At 41.1% G+C, this 21,117-nt stretch overlaps 1 protein-coding gene across 1 annotated transcript in view; it reads right to left on the bottom strand.

The window, feature by feature from the left end:
* Positions 1-18,522, bottom strand: part of Dsg3 (desmoglein 3) — a 31,657-nt gene extending 13,135 nt beyond the window's left edge. Inside the window, exons 1-10 of the mRNA XM_076554781.1 lie at positions 18,267-18,522; positions 9,435-9,470; positions 8,643-8,774; positions 7,424-7,579; positions 6,858-7,002; positions 6,066-6,232; positions 5,125-5,253; positions 4,498-4,683; positions 1,837-2,108; positions 829-968 (exon numbers count right to left, since the gene is read on the bottom strand). Of these exons, the coding sequence (XP_076410896.1) occupies positions 829-968; positions 1,837-2,108; positions 4,498-4,683; positions 5,125-5,253; positions 6,066-6,232; positions 6,858-7,002; positions 7,424-7,579; positions 8,643-8,774; positions 9,435-9,470; positions 18,267-18,314 (1,411 nt within the window). The 5' untranslated portion in view covers positions 18,315-18,522. The remainder of the gene's footprint in view (positions 1-828; positions 969-1,836; positions 2,109-4,497; positions 4,684-5,124; positions 5,254-6,065; positions 6,233-6,857; positions 7,003-7,423; positions 7,580-8,642; positions 8,775-9,434; positions 9,471-18,266) is intronic.
* Positions 18,523-21,117: the final 2,595 nt, after the last annotated feature.

Raw genomic sequence — 21,117 nt, 5'->3', positions numbered from 1 at the left:
TAACATTTTTGATGTTTATTTTCTGGTGCTTATTACACTGAGTCTAAATTAATTTTATAGATCGGTAAATACACACATTCTATGAATATTATTTAAAACATCTCAGGAGAGGAAATTTTGTTGTTTAATGATGAGAGTTTACAGGCTTTCTGTAGGGAACTCACAACGTGAGCTTACATTTGGAGTGGATTTGTTATTGATTGTCTGTAGGAATTTTTTTACTGGTCCTCTAAAACTCAGTTATTAAAATTCAAAAAAATTCCTCCCGGGGCTAGGGAGATGACTTAGAGGGTGAGAACACTTGATGTGCAAGCATGAGGTCCCAAGTTTGGGCCCTTAGCACTATGCAAAAAGCCGGGGCTGCTGTGTATGCATCTGCAACTCAGTCTCGTGGACCTGCTGACTGCCAGCATTGCTCCAGGTTAAGTAAGATACCCTGTCTCAAGTGCCTAAGGCACACCATATGGAGTAGGACACTCAGCATCTTCCTCTGGCCTCCACAAATGCATGGGTACATGCACTCGCACACACATATGGATGAATATGCATCATACACCCCCCCCCCCACACACATACATACACACACTTTCTCCCTCACCCATAGTAAACCAAAAGGACCAGAGTTATGGGTGTTATTAACTAAACTAGTAAGTGGAAATTCTTCGTCTCTCTTAGGTTCAGGTGTGGTGTATCAGACCCAAGGCCCAAAGCTCCTAAGATAATGATCTTTAATGATAAAGGAAATAGGTAAAGCAGTCATGACCACCTACTCTGAAGGAAATGCTAATTTAAATATATCATTCAAAACCATGGAAATATCTTTCTTACCATCTATGGCCAGAACCTCAGCTGAGATTGTCTTGTTAACTATGAAAGTAGAATCTCGGTCGATGTTTTTGACAAATTTGATCTCAGCAGTTTTTGAATCAATCACAAGCAGACCACCATCATTACGACCCAGGACATATCTGTTTTATAATAGAAAAATATAAAATATTATTTATTTAATGAATATTATTTAGCCAACATATTTATGCATGATCTAAAACGCTGTGTGTGTACTTATAAACAATATCAGAGTTCTGGAGAGAAGGCTCAGTACTCAAGTATTGTTGCTCTCATATGGGATCCAGGTTTGGTTCCCAGCACCCACATGGCAGCTCACAACCACCTGTAACTCCAGGGAATCTGATGCCCTATTCTGACTCCTTGAGGAACTACAAACACAAAGTACACAGACACACATGCAGGTAAAACACCCATACACATAAAACAAACAAATAAATCTAATAAAGAAGTAAAAAAAAAAAACCCAGAAAATTAACATGACGTAGGTGGATCACCCTTCATAATCCTTTTGCATGCATTAGTCTGGTTACTCAATTTTTGGCTGTGAAAAATAAAATAGAACAAAGTAAAACCAACCATGTGCCTTTGGTCTTCAGACTGTGGCTGCTACTCTGTATGGTGCTTAATGCTTCAGCCGCTACCGACTTTGCCTTGAATGGAGCCACAGTGTCTTATCTCACTAGAACTCACTCCTTTGGTGAACTTCTAACCTTTTGCAAGACTCAGCTATGAAGCTATCTCCTGATTTCCATATGAGCTAAGGGGCATCCATCTTTTAGTTCCTACTAGTTTACAGACAAGCTATTTTTGCTCATGGCACAACATATTCTAATAATTTATCTGTGTATCTCTTCTTGAGTTATCTGTTCCTCAACTTCACCCCTTTTGTAGCTCTGTTTTTGGCAACCAGTTGATGGAGCAATGTGATGTAATCGTATATAGACAAAAATCACACTAAGGACCCAGAGGATATAAAGCCCGTCTTACCTGACAGAGGAGGCAGCTTTACCAGTGTCCTCATCAGTAGCTTGATATGTTCCCAGGATATAACCAGCCAATTTGTTAGTGCTTACTCCCCTTGGCACAGTAAATGTCTTGGAAGGAGGACGGAATGAGATTCCTTCTCGGACATTGGTGACTTGGATTATGACTGGAGTCGGCCGAACTTGGTACTGGGAGATCACTGACTGGTGGAACTCAGCTTTGTTTCTGACAGCAATACTAAATTGCATGCTTTGCATTTGCTCATAATCCAGAGCCTGGAGTGAAACCAAATCAGACAGGAGGAAGCGTCACAAAAGACAAAACAAAGCAAACACAATCTGGAAGACCATGACATGGACAGGACCTTCTATTTCTAAAGAGCAAAAATGGTTTCAGAAGTCAACATTAATGTCAACTAGAGACTGCCTTATTTTTATGGGACCTTGTTTTGGTAGCCTGTTTATAAAGTGTCCCCTTTTTAGATAAACAAAACATCATTAACTCCCTTTAGGCTGTGAAGTAGAACTTAAAGAATCCCTAATTTGTGGTGGTAACATGGCTCAAGTCTTGATTCTGTTTGTAACAGAATCTGGATGTTATAAAGCATGGGGTTTGACTTCTCTGATCCTCAGCTTTTCACTTCTAAATGTTATGTACATTTTAACTTGTTTAAAAAATATATTCTTTTCAGTACTGGAAGTGGAACCCAGGATGTTACATATGGTAGGCAAGTATTCTACCACTATGCTACATCCCAGACCTTAACTTTTTCACATCTCAAAACAAACCGTACCTCACCAGGTTATTATAAGACTGAATGAATGAAGTCCTATGAGACATTCTTTTTTATTTCTTTGTTTTTGAGACAGGGTTTCCCTGTGTAGTTCTGGCTGTCACTTTATAGACCAGGCTGGCCCCCAACTCAGAGATCTGCTTGCCTCTGCCTCCTGAGTGCTGAGATTAAGGGCATGCCCCACCACTGCCTGGTGATACGTTTTTTATAAACAGCAACTTGGCTATTAATAAAATACTCATTAGATTCATGTATATTCTTTTCTGACATAAATAAAATTTCCCTGGTCTAAAGGCCAACTATCACATATTCATTGGCAAAAAGACCAACCCATTCTTTTTATAGCAGTGAGCATTTGACCCACTCTTCATGGAGCCGGTTTTAAGTGTTTTTACTTAAAACTGCTTGATTTTCTAATTAAATCAAGTACCAAGGAATTCAAGGTTAACATTTTTCTTCTTTTTTCAGGAGGATAGATTAGGAAATGCCAATTTTTGTTTTATCTATTTACCAGTAGAATATTTTTAAGGAAAAAGATCTGGATTTGAGTGTCCGTCAGCTACAATGATTGCTTCTGAGGGCTCAGAGTTTCCCAGTGGAAGGGGAAGTGTAGGTAGAGACAAAGAGATTACAGAGCTGCGTGGAAGCAGGGAATTGCTTCTACTGAGAGTTAGGAAAGGTGTCCAAGAGGTTTTGGATCTGAGCTGAGCATTGAAGGATGCAGTAAAGTTATTCAGAGAAAGGCGGAGACACTTTCAAATACTCTGCTGCCGAAGGTGATCTGAGCTGGCTGGTAGGGCCTTGGGCACCGTTGTGAGGAAGGTTTACTACCCCATTTGGGAGTAGGTGGCTATCCACCTGGATGGCATGTTGGAATCACGTTGATTAGTCCAAGACTCAACAGTATGAGGGTTTCCCCACAGAATCCTCAGCGGACCGAGGCCAGGCAGAGGAAAAGTGGTAGGAGGCAGAGGAAAGCCATCCTTTAAAGGGAGTTTCTAGGCAGAACTTGATGGCTGGCCAGTTGCTGTGAGGAAATGCCAGGGTTCAAGGATGACAGCCAGGTGTTGAGTTTGGGAAACTGAGTGACCCTAGTACATTAGATAAGGAGTCATGATGATGTTGAGATTTATAACAAAGTCCTTGCAGGTTCAGAAGCTGTAACACTCTCTGTGAAATGTGGAATAAGGGAATGCTTGCAATTCATCCAGAAGTCTCTTAATTAAGGAAATACTCCATCACTATGTCAGACCTAGGTGTTAAAGAAGCTCCAGAATGTTCCCAAACCTGATGCCAAAGAATGTCAGCAGAGTGGCTATTTGTTCGGGTATATGCTATTTCCAGGCACAGCTGTCCTGACATAATTCCAGATGGGGAGTCTGCCATGCTGAACCCAAGCTTTACTCAGCTTTTTGCTTTTTACCTAGCAGAATTTGTTAACAGTTCCCACTTCCTGGAGGAATTCTGTGCTGACATCAGCTAATGCATTTAAACATGTTGACAAATTCCAGCGCCACAATCCCATGCATTCTCATCTCTTCCAAACTCCAATCCAACTGCAGACTGATTTTGATTAATATATGAAACGTCTTTGCTTCCCTGTCCAGAAAGCATGCAGCCCCCCACCCCGACCCCATCCCTCTCTCTATGTGGGTGTGTGTTACGGAAAGTACGATAACTTGGAAGGGATGCTGTCTTTAGGCAATATAACTATGATGATAGTAAAATAAATGCTATCTACTTTGTTATGTTTTTATTTTTATTTTTTAAAAATAATAGAGTGGTCACATTATTGATGTAATTCATTTGTATAATTAGTAGTTTGAGTTACTATAGAGTGTTTTTACCCATTAAGGAAACTCAGACCTTACCTTAACCACCTTCAGGATGCCTTCATTGGTTCTGGGATCTGTTTCAATTTCAAACCAATTCCCCTCATTTCCAGAGGTAAAGAAGTACACAGCCAGCCAGTTATCCGTGTATTCTTCATCCCAGTCTGTCACTTGAAACCGGAGTAACTCAGAATTTAAAGTATTTTCCTCAATACGTGCCGAATACTGAAAGAGAAACCCGGGATTTACGATTCAGTGCTGCGAGTGGTGAGGGGAACCAGGCTGCAGAACTGTTCTCACACTGTCCATCGCCGGGGTGTCTGGCTGACCTAGTTGGCTAGGCGAGTGTGCCCCTCTGCCCACACTGTGCCAACCTTCCTCCAACCGAAGAGGATGGTCTTCAGCCACCCTGCTAGAACCCCCAGACCCGTGCTCAAGATTCAGCACTAGGGTTTACCTAAAAGAATCGCATTTACTTTAAATAGTATTTATCTTTATTTCTCCAATTATGTGTTATTTCACACCAATTCCTTAATTATATTTAAGCTAATTTTTTTTAAGTAGAAAAACAGAAAATTTAGTAACCAACAAAGAGGCAATTCGTGACTTGGGATGCTAAACTATTAAGCGTATATAAAGTGGTTCTTCAAGGACCAGTGGATGTACCTGAGAGTCTCTAAGCACCGGGAAGTTGTCATTGACATCTTTCACTTTAATACTGCATTCACATTGGCTTGATAGTCCCGCTCCATCATTGTCTGCGCCGCTCACCACCAGACGGTAGCTGCTGATTTGCTGAATTTGGAGAAAAAGAGAACAGAGATTAATTGTCAAAGGTTGTGAATGGCCAGGAGTTGCCTCCTGAAAACATTTCAGATCATGAATCATAACTCACGCACACTGCTAGTTTGTCCATGGCAGAGAGAGACTGGTGTGGCTCCAGGTGACTGGGTGGAAGGTTTGAGGGACTACAAGAAGCTTCCTGTGTCGTAAACTTCTGAAGGTAGTGTTGTGGACTCAGAGCAGAAAAACTGGGATATAGGAATGAGAGGTGATGTGGTTGTCTAAAAGAAGCTAACTCGTGGAATTTCCCTAGCAGTCTACCGGGAAAATCACCTGTGTGAAAGTAATACGCACCTGACTAGCCTGTTCTGGTGGAGAGGGATGGTGGTGGTGGGAGACGATGAGAGAAGAGAAGATTCTTTGGTGTTTTGTAAGCAGAGGTAAAATTAAATAGAGATGTCTAGAGAAAGCTATGCTATCAAAGTTTTATGACAGATAGAAATCTCTTCATCTTAGAATTTTCTCCTGATCTTTAGGAACTGATCACTGTGTAGGGTCTGCTGCACACGGGTGTCTTCCACAATTCTCCCCTTTGAGGTGTTGTGTGACAGGTTGTCCTCACAGGTACACGTTCTGTTACAGCAGAATCACACCCACCGAGGCAAATTCCTCTAGACTGTCTCAGGCAAAGGGCAGGAGCTCTTCCCCCTTCTCTGTATTCTCAGACAAAATGGAGGCACCACGCTTGGGTTGCTAGTCATCAAACTCTTGAGTTTTGTTTTTGTTTTTGTTTTTTGATGCTTCCAAGTCAAACCTTGTCTTACCTCTCGATCAAGAGAACTGGTCAAAGTGCGGACTTCTCCAGTGTTTCGGCTGATGAGGAACATGGGCATGCCTGCAGGCTCCTGGGAGACGATTTTGAAGGCAATTTTAGAGTTCATATGGTTTGGCTCATCTGCGTCTGTGGCATTTAGGATCATTACCAGTGAATCTAGGAATACAGGAAAATTGTCAAAGCCTACATAAAGTTTGACATCACAGTCACATTAAAGAGTCAAAATATTTTAGCACTGATTCCCATTTAAATTTTTTTAAACTACCTGTTTGCTAAAAACAATAAAAAAAAAAAAAAACCAAAGTATGTCTGTCTCTTTCTAGAATTTGTTGGCTTTCAGAAAAACCTAATGCTCCCTCAGCCTTGGCTTTGTTGAGAGTGGGGCTATCTTCTGTCTGGAGTTCTTCCCCGGACAGATGTACCTTCATGTTTCCTTTTAAATATGATCCAAATAATGTGAATATGTCTCTCTTCCTTAAAATCTAAAAACATTGAGCTTGTGTATCCAGGCTGCCTAAGAGGCCTCTTCACGTTTGTGACTCAGAAAGAAGTTGTATACCTAGATACTAACTTTGTGACGAGACTATAATCTACAAATGTAATTCTGATGGTAATTGTTAAGAGTTACTACAAGATTTGGAAAGGAAAACTCAGACTATCGTAATTAATTTTTTGTTGTCAAACTACTGAGCAAACTAACAGAATAGTTTGTAAAAATGACATAATGATATATGTAATTGAAAGACGTGAATTGGAAGCGGCAGGAACTATAAAGACTTACTTGAAGCACTATTTTCTTCAATTTCACCATTGAATATGGTTTGTGAAAATATGGGAGCATTGTCATTGACATCTAAAATTTTCACTGTTAATATGAGTGGTCTCTCTACATCTTGTCCCAGGGCATTTAGAGCTCTGCATGTGATCTAGAAACACAAGGAGAATATCCATTGTCACTATATGGAGTTAGTTTGAATATTGTTAACACTCATAAATTAGATCAATGCTGGCATTTACAGAACTTAATGAATAAAGAAGAAAAACATTTCCCCAAAGTGTGGGCAAAGGAAACGTTTCCCACTCCTGCCATTGGCCCAGCTGCCCTTCCTTCAAGCTGCTGCTTTTTTTGCAGGATGAAGTTCTGGAAAGTTCCCATCCTCACCCTCACTCTCTGGGTGTATTATGCCAGGCACATGAACCACTGGGGGAGGTTTTTAGTAGAGGGATTAATTTTATTCGTTGATAGACTAATCTGGGTAATTCCTTATCTTGCAAACCCACCTGGGGAAGAGCTACCGTTTAATGTCACAAAGTACAAGGAGAAGGATACCCTGACTGAGGACTTACCAGGAAGCTCGGGGTTTCCTCACGATCAACTATGGCCGTTATGTTAATATCACCATTGTTTGGGTCAACGACAAAGATCCCAAAAGGGGGCTGATCAATTCCCACCCCAGAAATTCGGTAGGTAATTTTCTGGGTTGCTTGGAAATCTGAAGTGATCTGTAAGAAAAAAATGGCTTAAATGTCAAGCTGACCCTTGACGGGCCTTCTCCTGCCTGACTCCTCCACGGTCTCAAGTCATCTGTTCCCTTGGTCCACCCTTTCCTTTACTGTGTTATCTATTCTTGCACTACTTGACTATTGGAGACTGGGAATAAGGGATAAAATAGGGCTGTTCTGCTCACCAGCAGGGACCCAGGATGATGAGCTGGTTGGAATGAATGCCTGTTTGGTTTGTGGCACCATGGTGGGAGTGTTAAGAGGTAAGAAAACAAAGGGGGTCTAGGTGTGGGAAAGCTTCTTCTGGATGCTCAGTTCTTACTTAGCATTTAAAAAAGGACGCTTCCCTAAATTGGAAGAAATGACAGTGAAGAGGAGAAGGGACAAAATAAGGTAACAGATGTTCAAAGTGTGTGTGAAGATGAATTGGTTTTTACTTTTATAATTTTAAAGCTGTTTAACAGAGAGAATAGTACAAGGCTCACGAGACAGCTCATTGTCCAGCCTCAGTAGTTGCCCATCCATGGCTAATCCAATGTTGACTCTCAGTCATCTGATTGCCATCTCTCTCTATTTTTAGCCTTGTTTAATAGAATCTGGGTAAACACAGGCTAATACATTAAAATGAGCCAATATATTTCTTAATCCCAGTTTATAACTCTAGGCTATCATTCCTCTCTCTCTCTCTCTCTCTCTCTCTCTCTCTCTCTCTCTCTCTCTCTCTCTCTTTTTTTTTGGTTTTTCGAGACAGGGTTTCTCTTGTGTAGCTTTGCACCTTTTCTGGAACTCACTTGGTAGTCCAGGCTGGCCTTGAACTCACAAACTCACAGAGATCTGCCTACCTCTGCCTCCCGAGTGCTGGGATTAAAGGCGTGCGCCACCACTGCCCAGCCCTCTCTCTTTTTTTTTAAACATTACTATTATAGTTTTGTTGTAGACAATAGGTGGTTGTTCTGTGGACTTTGCAGGCTACGTATTACTGAGTGGAATTGCTGTATTGTCTTGAATTTGTGTGCAATGCATTTATTCTAAGGCTCACACTGCTGCTGTTAATGTGACTTACCTTGGCAATTGGGTTTCTTTTTGAGTTGTCTTCTCTTTCTCTGCAGGGCTTGGCAAATTTTACCCATTCTCTTTTGTGCCTTCTTTTGGCCTGTTGCACTGCTGTCCTGTCTTCACTGGGCTGTCCTCCTGGCTGTGTTGAGAGAGACCCACTTTATCACGTCCATGGCGGGCAGTCTTTGCTTTGAATATTGATCAAAGATAGACACCCGCGCTAAGGAACTTTACCTTTCTACTTTGATGACCATTTGCTCACCTGATACTTTGTCAAGAAGCGGCATTAAATAGGTCATTGCAAGGCTATGTGATGTTTATTATTACCATTTGATCATATTTGATTCCCCCCTATATGCTCCATAATAAGATTTGACTTGTTGTTTATTTAAGATAAGAAGAAAAGGAGCCAGACAGAGTAGTGCATGCCTGCAAACAAGCAGCAGTGAGGCTGAGGCGGGAAGATTGCCCGGAGTTCAAAGCTAGCCTGGTCTATATAGTGAGTACCAGGTGAGACAAGATTACCCAAAAGACTGGTTCTCCAATAAACAGAGCCCAGCAAGCAAGCAAGCAACCAAGAATCCAATAGAGAATAAGATAACATGAACAAGACCATATGAGATAATAATCACAATATTTATAGATAACTTGAAAAGATTTTGGGTTTTTTTGCTAGAATTTTAGTTTTATATATTTTCACAGTTGAACTATCAAATAATTAAATTACATACTTTTCTCAGTATAATTTTAAGTTTCAGAAGCAAACTCTGGTTTTAATGATACAAGCCGCACACTTTACCTCTGCCTGCAGCTCCCCATGCACCAGCAGCACCACCTGTAGACATCAAATAGAATCAGACTCCACGTGAGTTCTTCAAACAGATGGCTCTATAAAGCCAATAATCCTTATCAATGCACTCTGTTCCTCAGATTATAGTTCGTTTCTAGCTTTTAAGCATCCCGAAGTGTAAAATCCCACCAGGAGAAGGAATATTTTCCATACAAACAAGTTCCTCTTGTTTTTCAATCTGGCTTCAGACTTTTTAAAGATTTATTTGTTTTACTTCATGAATATTTTGCCTGCATGCATGTATGTGCACCATGTGTGCACCTGTTGGATCCCCCGCAACTGGGGTTCAGGATGGCTATGAGCTGCCACGTCAGTGCTGGGAATCGAACCTGGGTACTCTGCAAAAGTACCAAGTACTATTAACTATTAACTCTTAAGGTATATCCCTAGCACCACGATGTCAGATTTTTTTTTTTTTAAATTTCAGAAAAGAGGAATCTACCAGCCGTCAGAGGCTGAGGCTGGAAGATCATTGCTAGTCTGAGACAAACCTAGGTAATATAGTAAATGCATATCAGCTTGGACTACAGAGTAAAACCTTGTCTCAAAACAAAAGAACAAAACAAAAACAAGGAAGAAGATTCATCACCACCACCCCAACCACCATCATTATTACCATCACCACCATTCACCACTATCTCCTTGATTGTAAAATTATGCTTTCAGTCAGTTTCAGTCACTCGATGTTTCTTCCATGGATGCCATAGAAATCATTGCTTTAGGAACTGTTGTGATAAACCTCTGGAAGTGGTCACAGAATTATTGACAACTATTATGCTGGGCATGGTGGTGCATGTCTACAATCCCAGCATGTGGGAACCTAAGACAGGTAGATTATGAAGAGTTGGAGGACAGCCAGGATGACGTAGCAAGACCTTGTCTCAAAAAAAAGAAAAAAGAAAAAAGAAAAGAAAAAACTAGGAAAAAAAAAGCAACAACAAAAATCAAACCCCCAAATCTCTATTATCTATCGTGTGCTTATACAAAAGCAACCCTGGATTAGCTCCTTTTAAAGACAGGTTCTTTTGTTACCCGCTTTTGTCTCCCCCCACTTCTTTTAAAGCTATATTAGAGTAAGGAGAGCAGAATGAAACCATTCTGGTTTATGAAAATGAAATCTTTTTCTAAAAGCAGGGGTTGTCCTATGCCGGTCTCAGGTGCTGTTTGCTGTAGGGCATAAATCTTCTCTTCTCCTTCCTACTGCAACATAAACATTGCACTTCCTTTTAAATTCCAGAGGTAGTGGTGCTTGTCTTCAATCCCAGCACCCAGGAAACAGTGGCAGGTGGATCTCTGTGAGTCTGAGACTATCCTGGTTTACATAGTGAGTTCTAGCCTAGGCAGAACTACGTAATGAGACCGTGTCTCAAACAAACAAACAAGCAAACAAGCAAGCAAACAAGAGTTTCATTGTATACTACTGGTATAAAAAATTAAATGAGGATAGAAGAAGTTGGGCTGCCTGGGACCTTTGCTCTCTCAGGAGCCCACAGGCCTGGCGTCTGTATTGCTTTCCACCTGGAATACATTCTTGCTCCTCACTGCCCACCTACATGTGATTCATCCGGTCAAGCACCAACATGCTCCATGAAGCTGCCTTTACTAATGCCTCCCGCTCTGAGTCTGTACAGTTCACATTGTCTTTAATGGCATGCAGCTCCCAAATGTCCCTGTGTCTTCCTGTTTTATGAGTATTAGAGAATTTCTTCATGAGCCTTCCCAATCCCAGGTCTTAGTCATGCTATCATCCCTCCCCATTCAAGTGGAGTGTGAGATCTGAGGGGAAAAGGTTGTGGAGAACAAATTACAGGATAAAATTAGAAGGGTGATAGTGCTAGGTGACTTGTTTAGTTGTTATTCACAGAACATTATATTTAATATTGCTATTGTTTATTGCCACAACCTGAAGAAGATACTACTATATAAGCCCTGTTTTTATAGATCTAGAGATGTAAGAATACGAATCCTTTCTCCCTGTTTAACAACCTCCAGTGAGCTAGGGTTGAAACATAACCACTTTATCTCCAGGGTGTGTGCACTGCCATGACACTAGATTATAACCCCAAGCTAACGTAAATACACAGAAGAAAGTTATATGACAGTAACCTGAGATTTTTATCTGGCCAAAGGCTGATCCTGGTTGAACCTGAAACAATGTAGATTTATTACATCATTTATTTTTGAAGATTATAATGAACAGGCAGGTTCAAGTCTGAACCAAAGGAGCAATTACAGCAGACACAGGATGATCAACCCCTCCACTGTAAACATTTCAGCTGAAATTCTGATTTTTAAATAGTGTCTCAAGATGATGCCCCAACACCGTGCCATCTATTAGGAAAGAAGGGGCCAGTGTGGTGTGGTCACTGACCATTCTTTCTCATCTGATTGTGAGGGGAAGGATGGGCTGGGCATGCTCCTCTTTACAGGAAAAATGGAGTCATCCAGAAAACATGAGTCATGTCTGTACTAGCTCCATGGAGAATGAGTCTTCTAATAGACATTCAAGCCTGGCCCTACCTTCCCAGGAGGGCAAAGCCTGGTCTGTGGAGAATTAACAGAGCAGACCACAGGCTATCCCATTTCCAGTGCTTTGAGGGGACCAGAGCCCTCAGATGACTTATTCATTCTAAATTTTAAACTCTCCTAAGACTGATCTCAATGGATGGCCCCTCATTTAGTGTTTGTTTCTAGAAACAAGAGGAACGTCATAGGAAACATTTCTGAATGCTGAAGCACTCACTGGCTGGCTAGAATTCCGATTACAGCTGTGCATTAATTCTGAGGGCCGTGGAGCCTTGGGAGGGGGGCCCTGGCTGGAGGAACAGGTCACTGAGGGTGGGGCTCAGAAAGCTGGCCCATCTCTAGTCCCAGCAAGCCCTCTTTGCCTCCCGTGGGAGCAGCTATTGATGTAAGATTCCCTTGGCATGCCCATTGCCGCCCCGCTTTCCAGCGGCAGACTGGAGTCATTAGCCAAAGTAAAGCTATCCTTCCTCAAGGTTTCTGTCGGGAGCTTTGCAGCAGCTGTGAGACAAGCAGCTTACCCAGCCACACTGCCCGTTCCCAGAAGGCATCACAGAGTCCACCACACTCCCCGCTGGGGAAGTCGGAGAATAAGTTAGGTAATTCAAGGAGTCATTACATATTTAAGTATGATTTTATGTATTTTTTATTTATACCTTTCGGGTAAGAAATGTCATGAAATGCCTGTAGGTTGGTGTTTCACTGCCATAATTGATCAACTCGTCAGAAATAGTGATTGTAAGCCTGTCAGGTCATAGAAATCCTCCAAGACACATTTGATAAATGAGTTACACAATGCACAGTTCAGAAGAACGGGTAACTTACTCTTCCTATTTCTATGTGGAAGCTCCTTCACGTATGGTGGCCAGTGTTCTAATAATCCCACTGTAGGCTGGAAATACTAATCTGAACGTGCATTTAACATCCATAACCCTCTGAACATCATAGTGCAGTCTGCGTCCTCGGAACACTTACTTCAGTCTGCAGTGGGGGAATCATCTAACACAAAAGCTATTTGATAACCAAGCACTGAGTACTTCATGGAATTTACTGGATTTTACACTGAAAACAACAACCCAAGGGCTGTGTAAATATAAAACAGAAAAAATTGAAGTGAGGACTGTGTAGAATTTTTGCATTTTAAAGCCACAAAACATCCTAAAAAACTTTGTATTCATCAAGGCAAATTCTCCTATTGAATAATATAGTAAATTATTTAGAAATCAATATATAATTTCAGACAATTCAGTTTTCAAGAACTGATTGTAAACACAATTAATTTAGAAAGTTGATTTTTTTTTAGCTGAGATATTTAGCTATGTAAAAGTGATGCCCTTGGCTGTTTGCTGATATTCTGTTTTACTGCATTGGAGGATGCTGTGTTGAGTGTGCTGGTGTAAATCTGGACCGTGGACCCTGGTTTTCTTTTTCATCGTGTGTGTGTGTGTGTGTGTGTGTGTGTGTGTGTGTGTGTGTGTGTGTGTGTGTGTGTGTAGGTCAGAGGACAGCCTTAGGTGTTGGTCTTCACCTTCTACCTTGTGTGAGATAAGAGCTCTGGTTTGCTGCTGTGGTTGCCAGACTCCTGGGCCACAAACTTCAGGGGATTCCTGTCTCTTCCATCTTCCCATAGGCATGTTCTGATTACATGTGTGTACTGGGTGTTCCCAACACATGTACACTGAGTGTTCTGATTACATGTGTCCACTGAGTGTTCTGATTATGTGTGTACACTGAGTGTTCTGATTATGGGTGTACACTGAGTGTTCTGATTATGTGTGTACACTGAGTGTTCTGATTACATGTGTCCAGCATTGCATCTGTGTCCACCTGGCTTCTAAGGATCTGATTTCAGCTCTTAACCCTTGCTTGGCAGCCCTTCTGAGCCATCTGCCTAGGCTCCAGACTGATTTAAATGCCAGTCCCAGGCAGCACCACTATCTGACTTGGGAACATGACCCAGTCCTTCCATTTCCTCATCTGCCACAGGGGGATTACACTACTTATTAATGTGTAGGTTTGATGTGAGGATTGAACTCTGAGCAGGTGTAAAGCACATAGTGAGCCCAAGTGCACAGCAGGTGCTTAGTAAATGCTAGTAGTTTCTGTTAGACTAACGAGAGAAGGAAAGGGGTAGCCAAAGCCCCTTGCCTATGCTGAGAGAGACCCCTTAATGCAGTGCTCGGCTGGGCCGCTGTGCAGGCTGCTTTTGACAGACTTCAGGAGAGCTGCACCCACTGCTGTTCCCATGCATGCTGCTATTGAAGTTGTGCAATGCCCAGCCTGGCCCGCTGTACTGCGTTAGAAAAGCTGTGCATTAGGCAGATTCAATTATTCGTCATGTAATTATGGACAACCCGTCATCTGTGTGATTTCCTCATGAGGCACTTCCCCAAGCAAGCCCTCACCTTAGGCTATCAGGTTGAGTCTTTACTGGAAAGGAGCACCAAGGGCTAAGAGGTTTCCGCGAAACCTCTGGGACTCAGAGTGTTCTAGTCAGGGGCGAGAACTGGTTTCTGGTATTAGGCAAGGGGGAATGCTAATTGGTAGAAATAATTAGGTCTCTCCCGACGGCTGCCAAAGCCAGGCAGTGTTAGGCAGTATTCCCGGCAAGGTTTCTCTGCCTCTGGAATCTTGAATTTTGAAGAGGTTCAGTGAGACTCATTTTCATATGTTCGTCAACAGTGGAAACAACCATTTCACTAATCAAGAATGGAAAAGACACCCCAGAGACTTTCCATTGATTAAAATGGGAGGTTAAGCTTAAAGCCATTTTTTAAAAAAATAAACTTTGATGCATAGAAAAGATGGATGGAAGGAATCTTGCTGGTTTCAGGACACATTCTGCTCAAGACTTGACATTTTAATGACCTTCACTTTCTCCCTTCACCACAAACAGCTTAAAAAAACTGTGTTAAACTTCTGAGTTTTGAGCATCTCTGTTAATTCCCTAAGTAAAGTTTTAGACAGCATTGTAACATGAAATCGATGAGCTCATTCTTCAGGTATAGAATGCTATGGCAAAAACTTGTTTTAGATTTTGATAACTGTAAAATGGGGAATAATGGTTTTCTTTGAAGACAGTTTTTACCTGCAGAAGTGAGTCTCTGAATCTTAACTATAAGTTTTTCTTGAAAATGCTGATTTTGTGTTATGTGGAATAAATTAGATAAATATAGATCACTGATAAATCTTACACCTTAAAAAGGATATTCAGGTTTATTTTGTACCTACATATTCCAAAGAATTAATCTTGAAGCCCAAATAGCTGAGACTTTGGAGAAAAATCTCTACATTTGAAAATGTGGCATTTCCCCACACTCACAATACTTTTGTAATTTTCAAAACATCAGTTTCAGAAATATTATTTAAAAAATTTTTGTGTATGTGCATGAATAGGTGAGCGGTGTATATGTGTGTGTGTTATGTATTTACATGTACATGTGCATGTATAGGTGAGTGGTGTGTGTGTGTGTGTTATGTATTTACACATGTATGTGCATGAAGGTCAGAGGAGGGCACTGGGTATCCTTCTCTATCACTCTTTACTTTATACCCTTGAGTCAGGGTCTCTCACTGAACATGGAACTAGGCTAGTGGCCAGCAAGACCCAGCAATCCTCCTGTCTCCATTTCCGATCGTGGAGGCTCCAGGTTGTATGGCTATACATGGCTCCCGAGGATTCAAACTCAGGTCTTCATGTGTGTGCAACAAGCTCTCTTAACCTCCTGGGTCATCTCCCCAGCCCCACACAGCTATTCTTAATATTCTGTAACTGAAGACTTGTTGAAACTGATGTCAGTGGTTATTTGAAGCATTGAGACTGATGTCGTCAAGGATCACCCCTAGTCCTAAAACACTACAAGAGGATGGTATCAGAGTCATGCAAATACTTCTGCTTCTCAAAGCGCCTTTGTGAACACAATGATGCTCCCTGTGGGCATTTTTAGAGAGGCAGAGACAGGACGAAGGTGATTCTCTCTCTTTATTATTATTTTTTTGCTGTTTGTTCTTTTTGAGACAGGATCTCTCTACAGAGCCCTGGCTGTCCTGGAGCTTACTATGTAGACCAGACTGGCCTTGAACTCACAGATCATTGTCTCTGCCTCTTGAGTGATGAGGTTAAAGGGGTGTGCTACCATGCCCAGCCTAAGATGATTCTTCGTTGACAATAGAGAACACAGGACCTGGAGTGAGTCAACGGAACAGCTACACACTCAAGCCTAGGTCTTGCTGTTACACCTCACATTACAATGCTGTCAGTGACCTTGTATGGTGTGTGTGATGGGAAAGGTACTTAGAAACCTCCAGACACGTCTTTCAACTTTCAGACACCACCCTTTAACAACAAATGATGCTGGTGCTCTGAGAACATTGCTTTTTACCCGTAACCACATTGTCAAAACTCTGGGTGGCTCCTCTTTCTAAAAGGATTCCATTTGCCTTCACCGAATGAACGTTTCAATGTCACACTCATCCACCTTTTTAAATCACTCCCCGATTCTCTAGCATATACTTCCAGTCCAGTCAAACCGGTAGCTCCATGGCCCCTGGCAAAGGCCACAATTGCCCTGTCTCTGCTTGTATCGGTCTGACAATGGAACAGTTCGGTCCATCTCCACTTACGGAATCTCAACTCCCACTGAATCCACTGAGTCTTACCTGCCGAACACCGCCCTCTGCAAGTAGGATTAGGATATGTCTTTGTTTAATGTGAAGCACAAATGGCCACCGCAAGAATGGTTTTAAAATTTCTTATACTTGCATCAAAAGGCTTGTTAAAAAGTTAAAGTTAATTGGTGGTGTGTTTAATTTAATCTACTGAAAATACTATAATTTCATTACGCAATCAAAATAAAAACTAATATCTTTTTTACTCTTGTTATGTTGTATGTTTTACATTTAACACTGTATCTCATCTGAGAACAATTCTATTTGAAGTGATAAATATCCATGTATGGATAGTGGTTATGATATTGCAAGGTCATATCTAGACCCTTCATTTTGTATTTCTTTGTCTCTCTTTGTCTCTGTCTCTCTCCCCCTCTTCCCCTTCCTCTCTCTCCTTCTCTCCCTGTCTTTCCTCTTTTCCTCTCCCCCTACATGGGCAAAACTTCACTGCATGTTGGGAAATGTCTTCTATGTTGTGCCTTCCTCATCACCAGCGTCATAGGAGAACTGAAGGCCGATTCACAGTTAACAGAGCCCTTGTTCAATCGTTGGTTCATTTTTAAAAAAGCACTGTGATGCCTGTTTTCTGTTTGAACACTGTCATGTGAGGGAGAATTGAGGCATTCTTCCATACAAGGCATTGGTTGTGATGGCAGACACATTTTTAGACAGTTCTTGAGATCAATCTCCCTGTGACTTTTAGAAGTCACTGTTCTATGTGTTTTGAAATGAGGCAATGGCTTGAATGAATGCCGAGGCCAAGTTTATCATCCACAATGTGGTGATTAACTTTGGAAATTTTTCCTATATTTATTTACATTCAAATTTTTGGTGATCTTCATGTTTGAGATGTTATGACATATTTCTGCCTCACTAATACAATGATTAAGGCATAAACTAGCTTATAGTATCTAAGCTAATGAGTTCACTTTAGGTTCTTCTTGCCTTTTAGGAAACAACATATAACGTTTGCCCGGCCAGCAGAAGAACTTCTCTCCTAAACACCATTCTCCTGCAAAGTTCATGTCTCCTCCACAAAATCTCCATACAGTTTGCACATAATGGCTAAATGTAAAACCGGTTTTCTTAATAATCCTTCCAACTTGTCTAGAGTCAAAATTACTTTGATTTTAGTTCAACGGTTGGTGACTATTCTAAAAACACGTCGGGTGTCAAGATCAGGCATGCAGAGTTCTTAGCCCTACGCTTAATGAGAGATGTGTAATCCTAGAGAACAGAAGTGGCTGTGTCGTGCATGTTTTCATTTGTGTGTTAGAAAAAGGTGCTGCTTTGAAGAAAATAAAGATGTGAAAAATAAAACCTGAGATTGGGATGAGTTAATTTGATCACTGAAGAAATATCAAATAGTTACATTAAAAATTAACTTTGTTCTGTTTTATATTTCTTTTCAAAATTAGACATTAAGAAAAGCAAAAAAAAGAAGGAATTTAAAACTTCCACAGTTTAACGTTTAGTTCTGCTGCTCCCTTTTTAGAATGTATAACAGGGACACAGCAAATAAATTCAATCTTCTGGAGTAAGCAAGGCAGCAGAGAAAGCTTACTAGTTTCAGAATAAGATGGGACTTACCATCAGGAGGGCCAGAGGCCCCAGGGCTCTGGGGAAGAGGCAGGTCATTGTCGCTGGTGTCCCTGGTGAACAAATCCAAGCCCCTCGCTGCAGCTGCTCACCCGGGTGTCCGTAGCTGACGTCTGAAGCACCCTTTCTGGCAGTGGTGGCTCTGCTGTCTGCCCTGGGACTCTCCTGGTGGCCTGTTAGTCTGTTGCTCCCCACCCTAAGCCAAGGATTGGTCTCAGCAGAAACGCTTGCATCACTGCCTCCCAGGTAAAAGCCGAGACACACCTCAGTTCCTACAGCAATGGAATCCTTTGTTGGAAGCTAAATGAGAAGTTCACAGGCCAAAGACAAGAGTCGAATAGGAAGGTACCAGATGAATAACACATTAATCATGGCATGGAAGTAGAGAGCTGGCCCTGGCCACACTTAAAAAAAAATCTAGTTGGCTTCTTAGGATCACAACTGAAAACGAGAAAGCAGAGGAGGGAACAGAAAATTCCCCAAATCTACTTGTGGAAAAGCTCTCGTTTTAAGGCTGACTATGTTTGGGCAAGGGGTGCATCTTAATTAATAATGTGTGTTATTGAAAGGTCTACAAACAATCAAGAAAGGGGAGCACCATAGTTAGCCACTATGAGTGCAGGGTTTGAATAAAGTCAATTAGAAATAAACAGAAACAGACAGCTCCATGGGTGCGCTGCGGTTTGAAGTACATGATTAATGCATTGCGGAATCCGATTGTGTTGATGCTGAAGTGACATCCTATTGTGTCTTTGTTCACTTATAACTGAGGGAAAGTAGATCAACTGTCAGATAGGTTATCACAGCGCTCTTTTAATTACTCCTTTAATTTCCGGAGGCAGTCAGCCTGCACACTGCTGCATGATCAGAAGCACCCCAACATCTGGGCGGTACCCCAGGTTAGGGGAGGGAGCTAGATCTTTGCTGGTTTCACAATATTCAAAGAAGTACTTGAGGAAGAACAATTTTTATCTTTGAAAGTATTCATGCATCATTTTAGAAGTATTTTGTTTCAGGGAATTATTTAATCCTAGAGCATTTAGCAGAAAAGACTGTGTAGGCCAGGAGTTTTAAAAAAAATATCTGATAGGAAAAATTTTGTCTGTTTCTTTTTAAATTGTGGTGAAATAAACAGGAATATTACTATAAAATTTTATAAGAGTACACTTGTGTGTGTGTGTGTGTGTGTGTATCTGTAGCAGGGCAGAGAACAACCTTGAGTGTCATTCCTAAAGTGCTGCCTTTGACTCTTATTTATTTATTTATTTATTTATTTATTTATTTATTTATTTATTTATTTATTTATTTATTTATCTATCTATCTATTTAGAATAGGCTCTCACTATGTATCCCTTGCCTGGACTGGAACTCACTATGTAGACCAGGCTGGTCTTGAACTCCAGGTCTTCCTGCCTCAGCCTTCTGCATGCTAAGACTGCAGATGGGCACCATCAAATGCAGGTAGAGAATGTATTAGTTTTTCAATTAAAAAGGTAAGTTTCTTAAGAGATAATGTGAAGAAAGCAAGGCTTTGTGGGTAATATTCCAATAGGCAGGGAAGAAAAGACAAGACAAGTACTTTCATTTTTCTCCCAGAATTTATTATCTTGCAATTCTTTAGATTATCCTTGAGCTAATGGCAAAGGGATCTGCAGTCAGATGGGGCTCTCTGATTCTTCTTCTTCTCCTTCTTCTTCTTCTTCTTCTTCTTCTTCTTCTTCTTCTTCTTCTTCTTCTTCTTCTTCTTCTTCTTCTTCTTCTTCCTCTTCCTCTTCCTCTTCCTCTTCCTCTTCCTCTTCCTCTTCCTCTTCCTCTTCTTCTTCTTCTTCTTCTTCTTCTTCTTCTTCTTCTTCTGTTCCTTTATATTTTACTGTTCTGGGTTACATAAGACAAATTCCATGCAAGTGTATGTTATACCTGTGGCATGTTCTCCCATGCCCTGCTCCCCTTCTCTTTTCCTAATAACTTTCCCAGACAAATTTGTTTCTACTTTATGCCATCTATGCATATATGGTTGAATGCATTTATATTAAATCTAGGACCCACAAATGAGAGAAAACGTGTGATCTTTGTCTTTCTGAGATTGATGTAATTGCTTTAATATAATTGTCTCCATATGAATCAATAGTTTGACAAATTACATACCTTCCAGGTTTCTTTATGACTGAAAAACATTCCACTGTGTATACAGACCATATTTCCCTTATCTAGTCTTCTGTTGATGGACACATAGATTGGTTCCATAACTAAGTTATTGTGAAAAGTGCTTCAGTAAACATGGAAGATATGCAAGAATTGCTGTGATATGTTGACTTGGAATCTTTTGGGTAAATACCTAGTGTGGTGTAGCTTGGTTATATGGTACATCTATTTTCAGTCTTTTGAGGATCCTCCATACTGACTTACACGGTGGCTGTAAACCCATGGCTCCTGTTCTTTGAAAGATGGGCCTCTTAGCAAGGTAAATACTCTGGTATAGCTCTGTTTATGTGGTTGTAAAGCTAGTCTGGAGAGTGATTCCAGGTAGTGTCTTCTACACTTAATGGGGCTTTCTCTTGCCACTTAATTTGTGTTTGGAGTTAAAGAGGTTGTGAACTGTCATGTGGTGGTGGGAATTTGAACCCGGCTCCTCTGGAAGAACAGACAGTGCTCTTAACCATTGAGTGTTTTTCAGTGCTTTCTGTCTGAGCAATGGTGCTATTATTCTTGGGATAATGGCTTGGAAGCCCAAGCCTAGCTTGAACTGGCTCTTGTTCAAGAGACTAAAATAAAAACGAGAATCATAACAATAACAATTAAAGGGGAGCTTCATTGTATGTGTTGGTTGTGTGCCCCAACTAAT

This window comes from Peromyscus maniculatus, chromosome 19 (genome assembly GCF_049852395.1).
Source record: "Peromyscus maniculatus bairdii isolate BWxNUB_F1_BW_parent chromosome 19, HU_Pman_BW_mat_3.1, whole genome shotgun sequence".
Lineage (NCBI taxonomy): Eukaryota > Metazoa > Chordata > Mammalia > Rodentia > Cricetidae > Peromyscus > Peromyscus maniculatus.
This window is presented reverse-complemented; position numbering and strand designations above follow the sequence as displayed.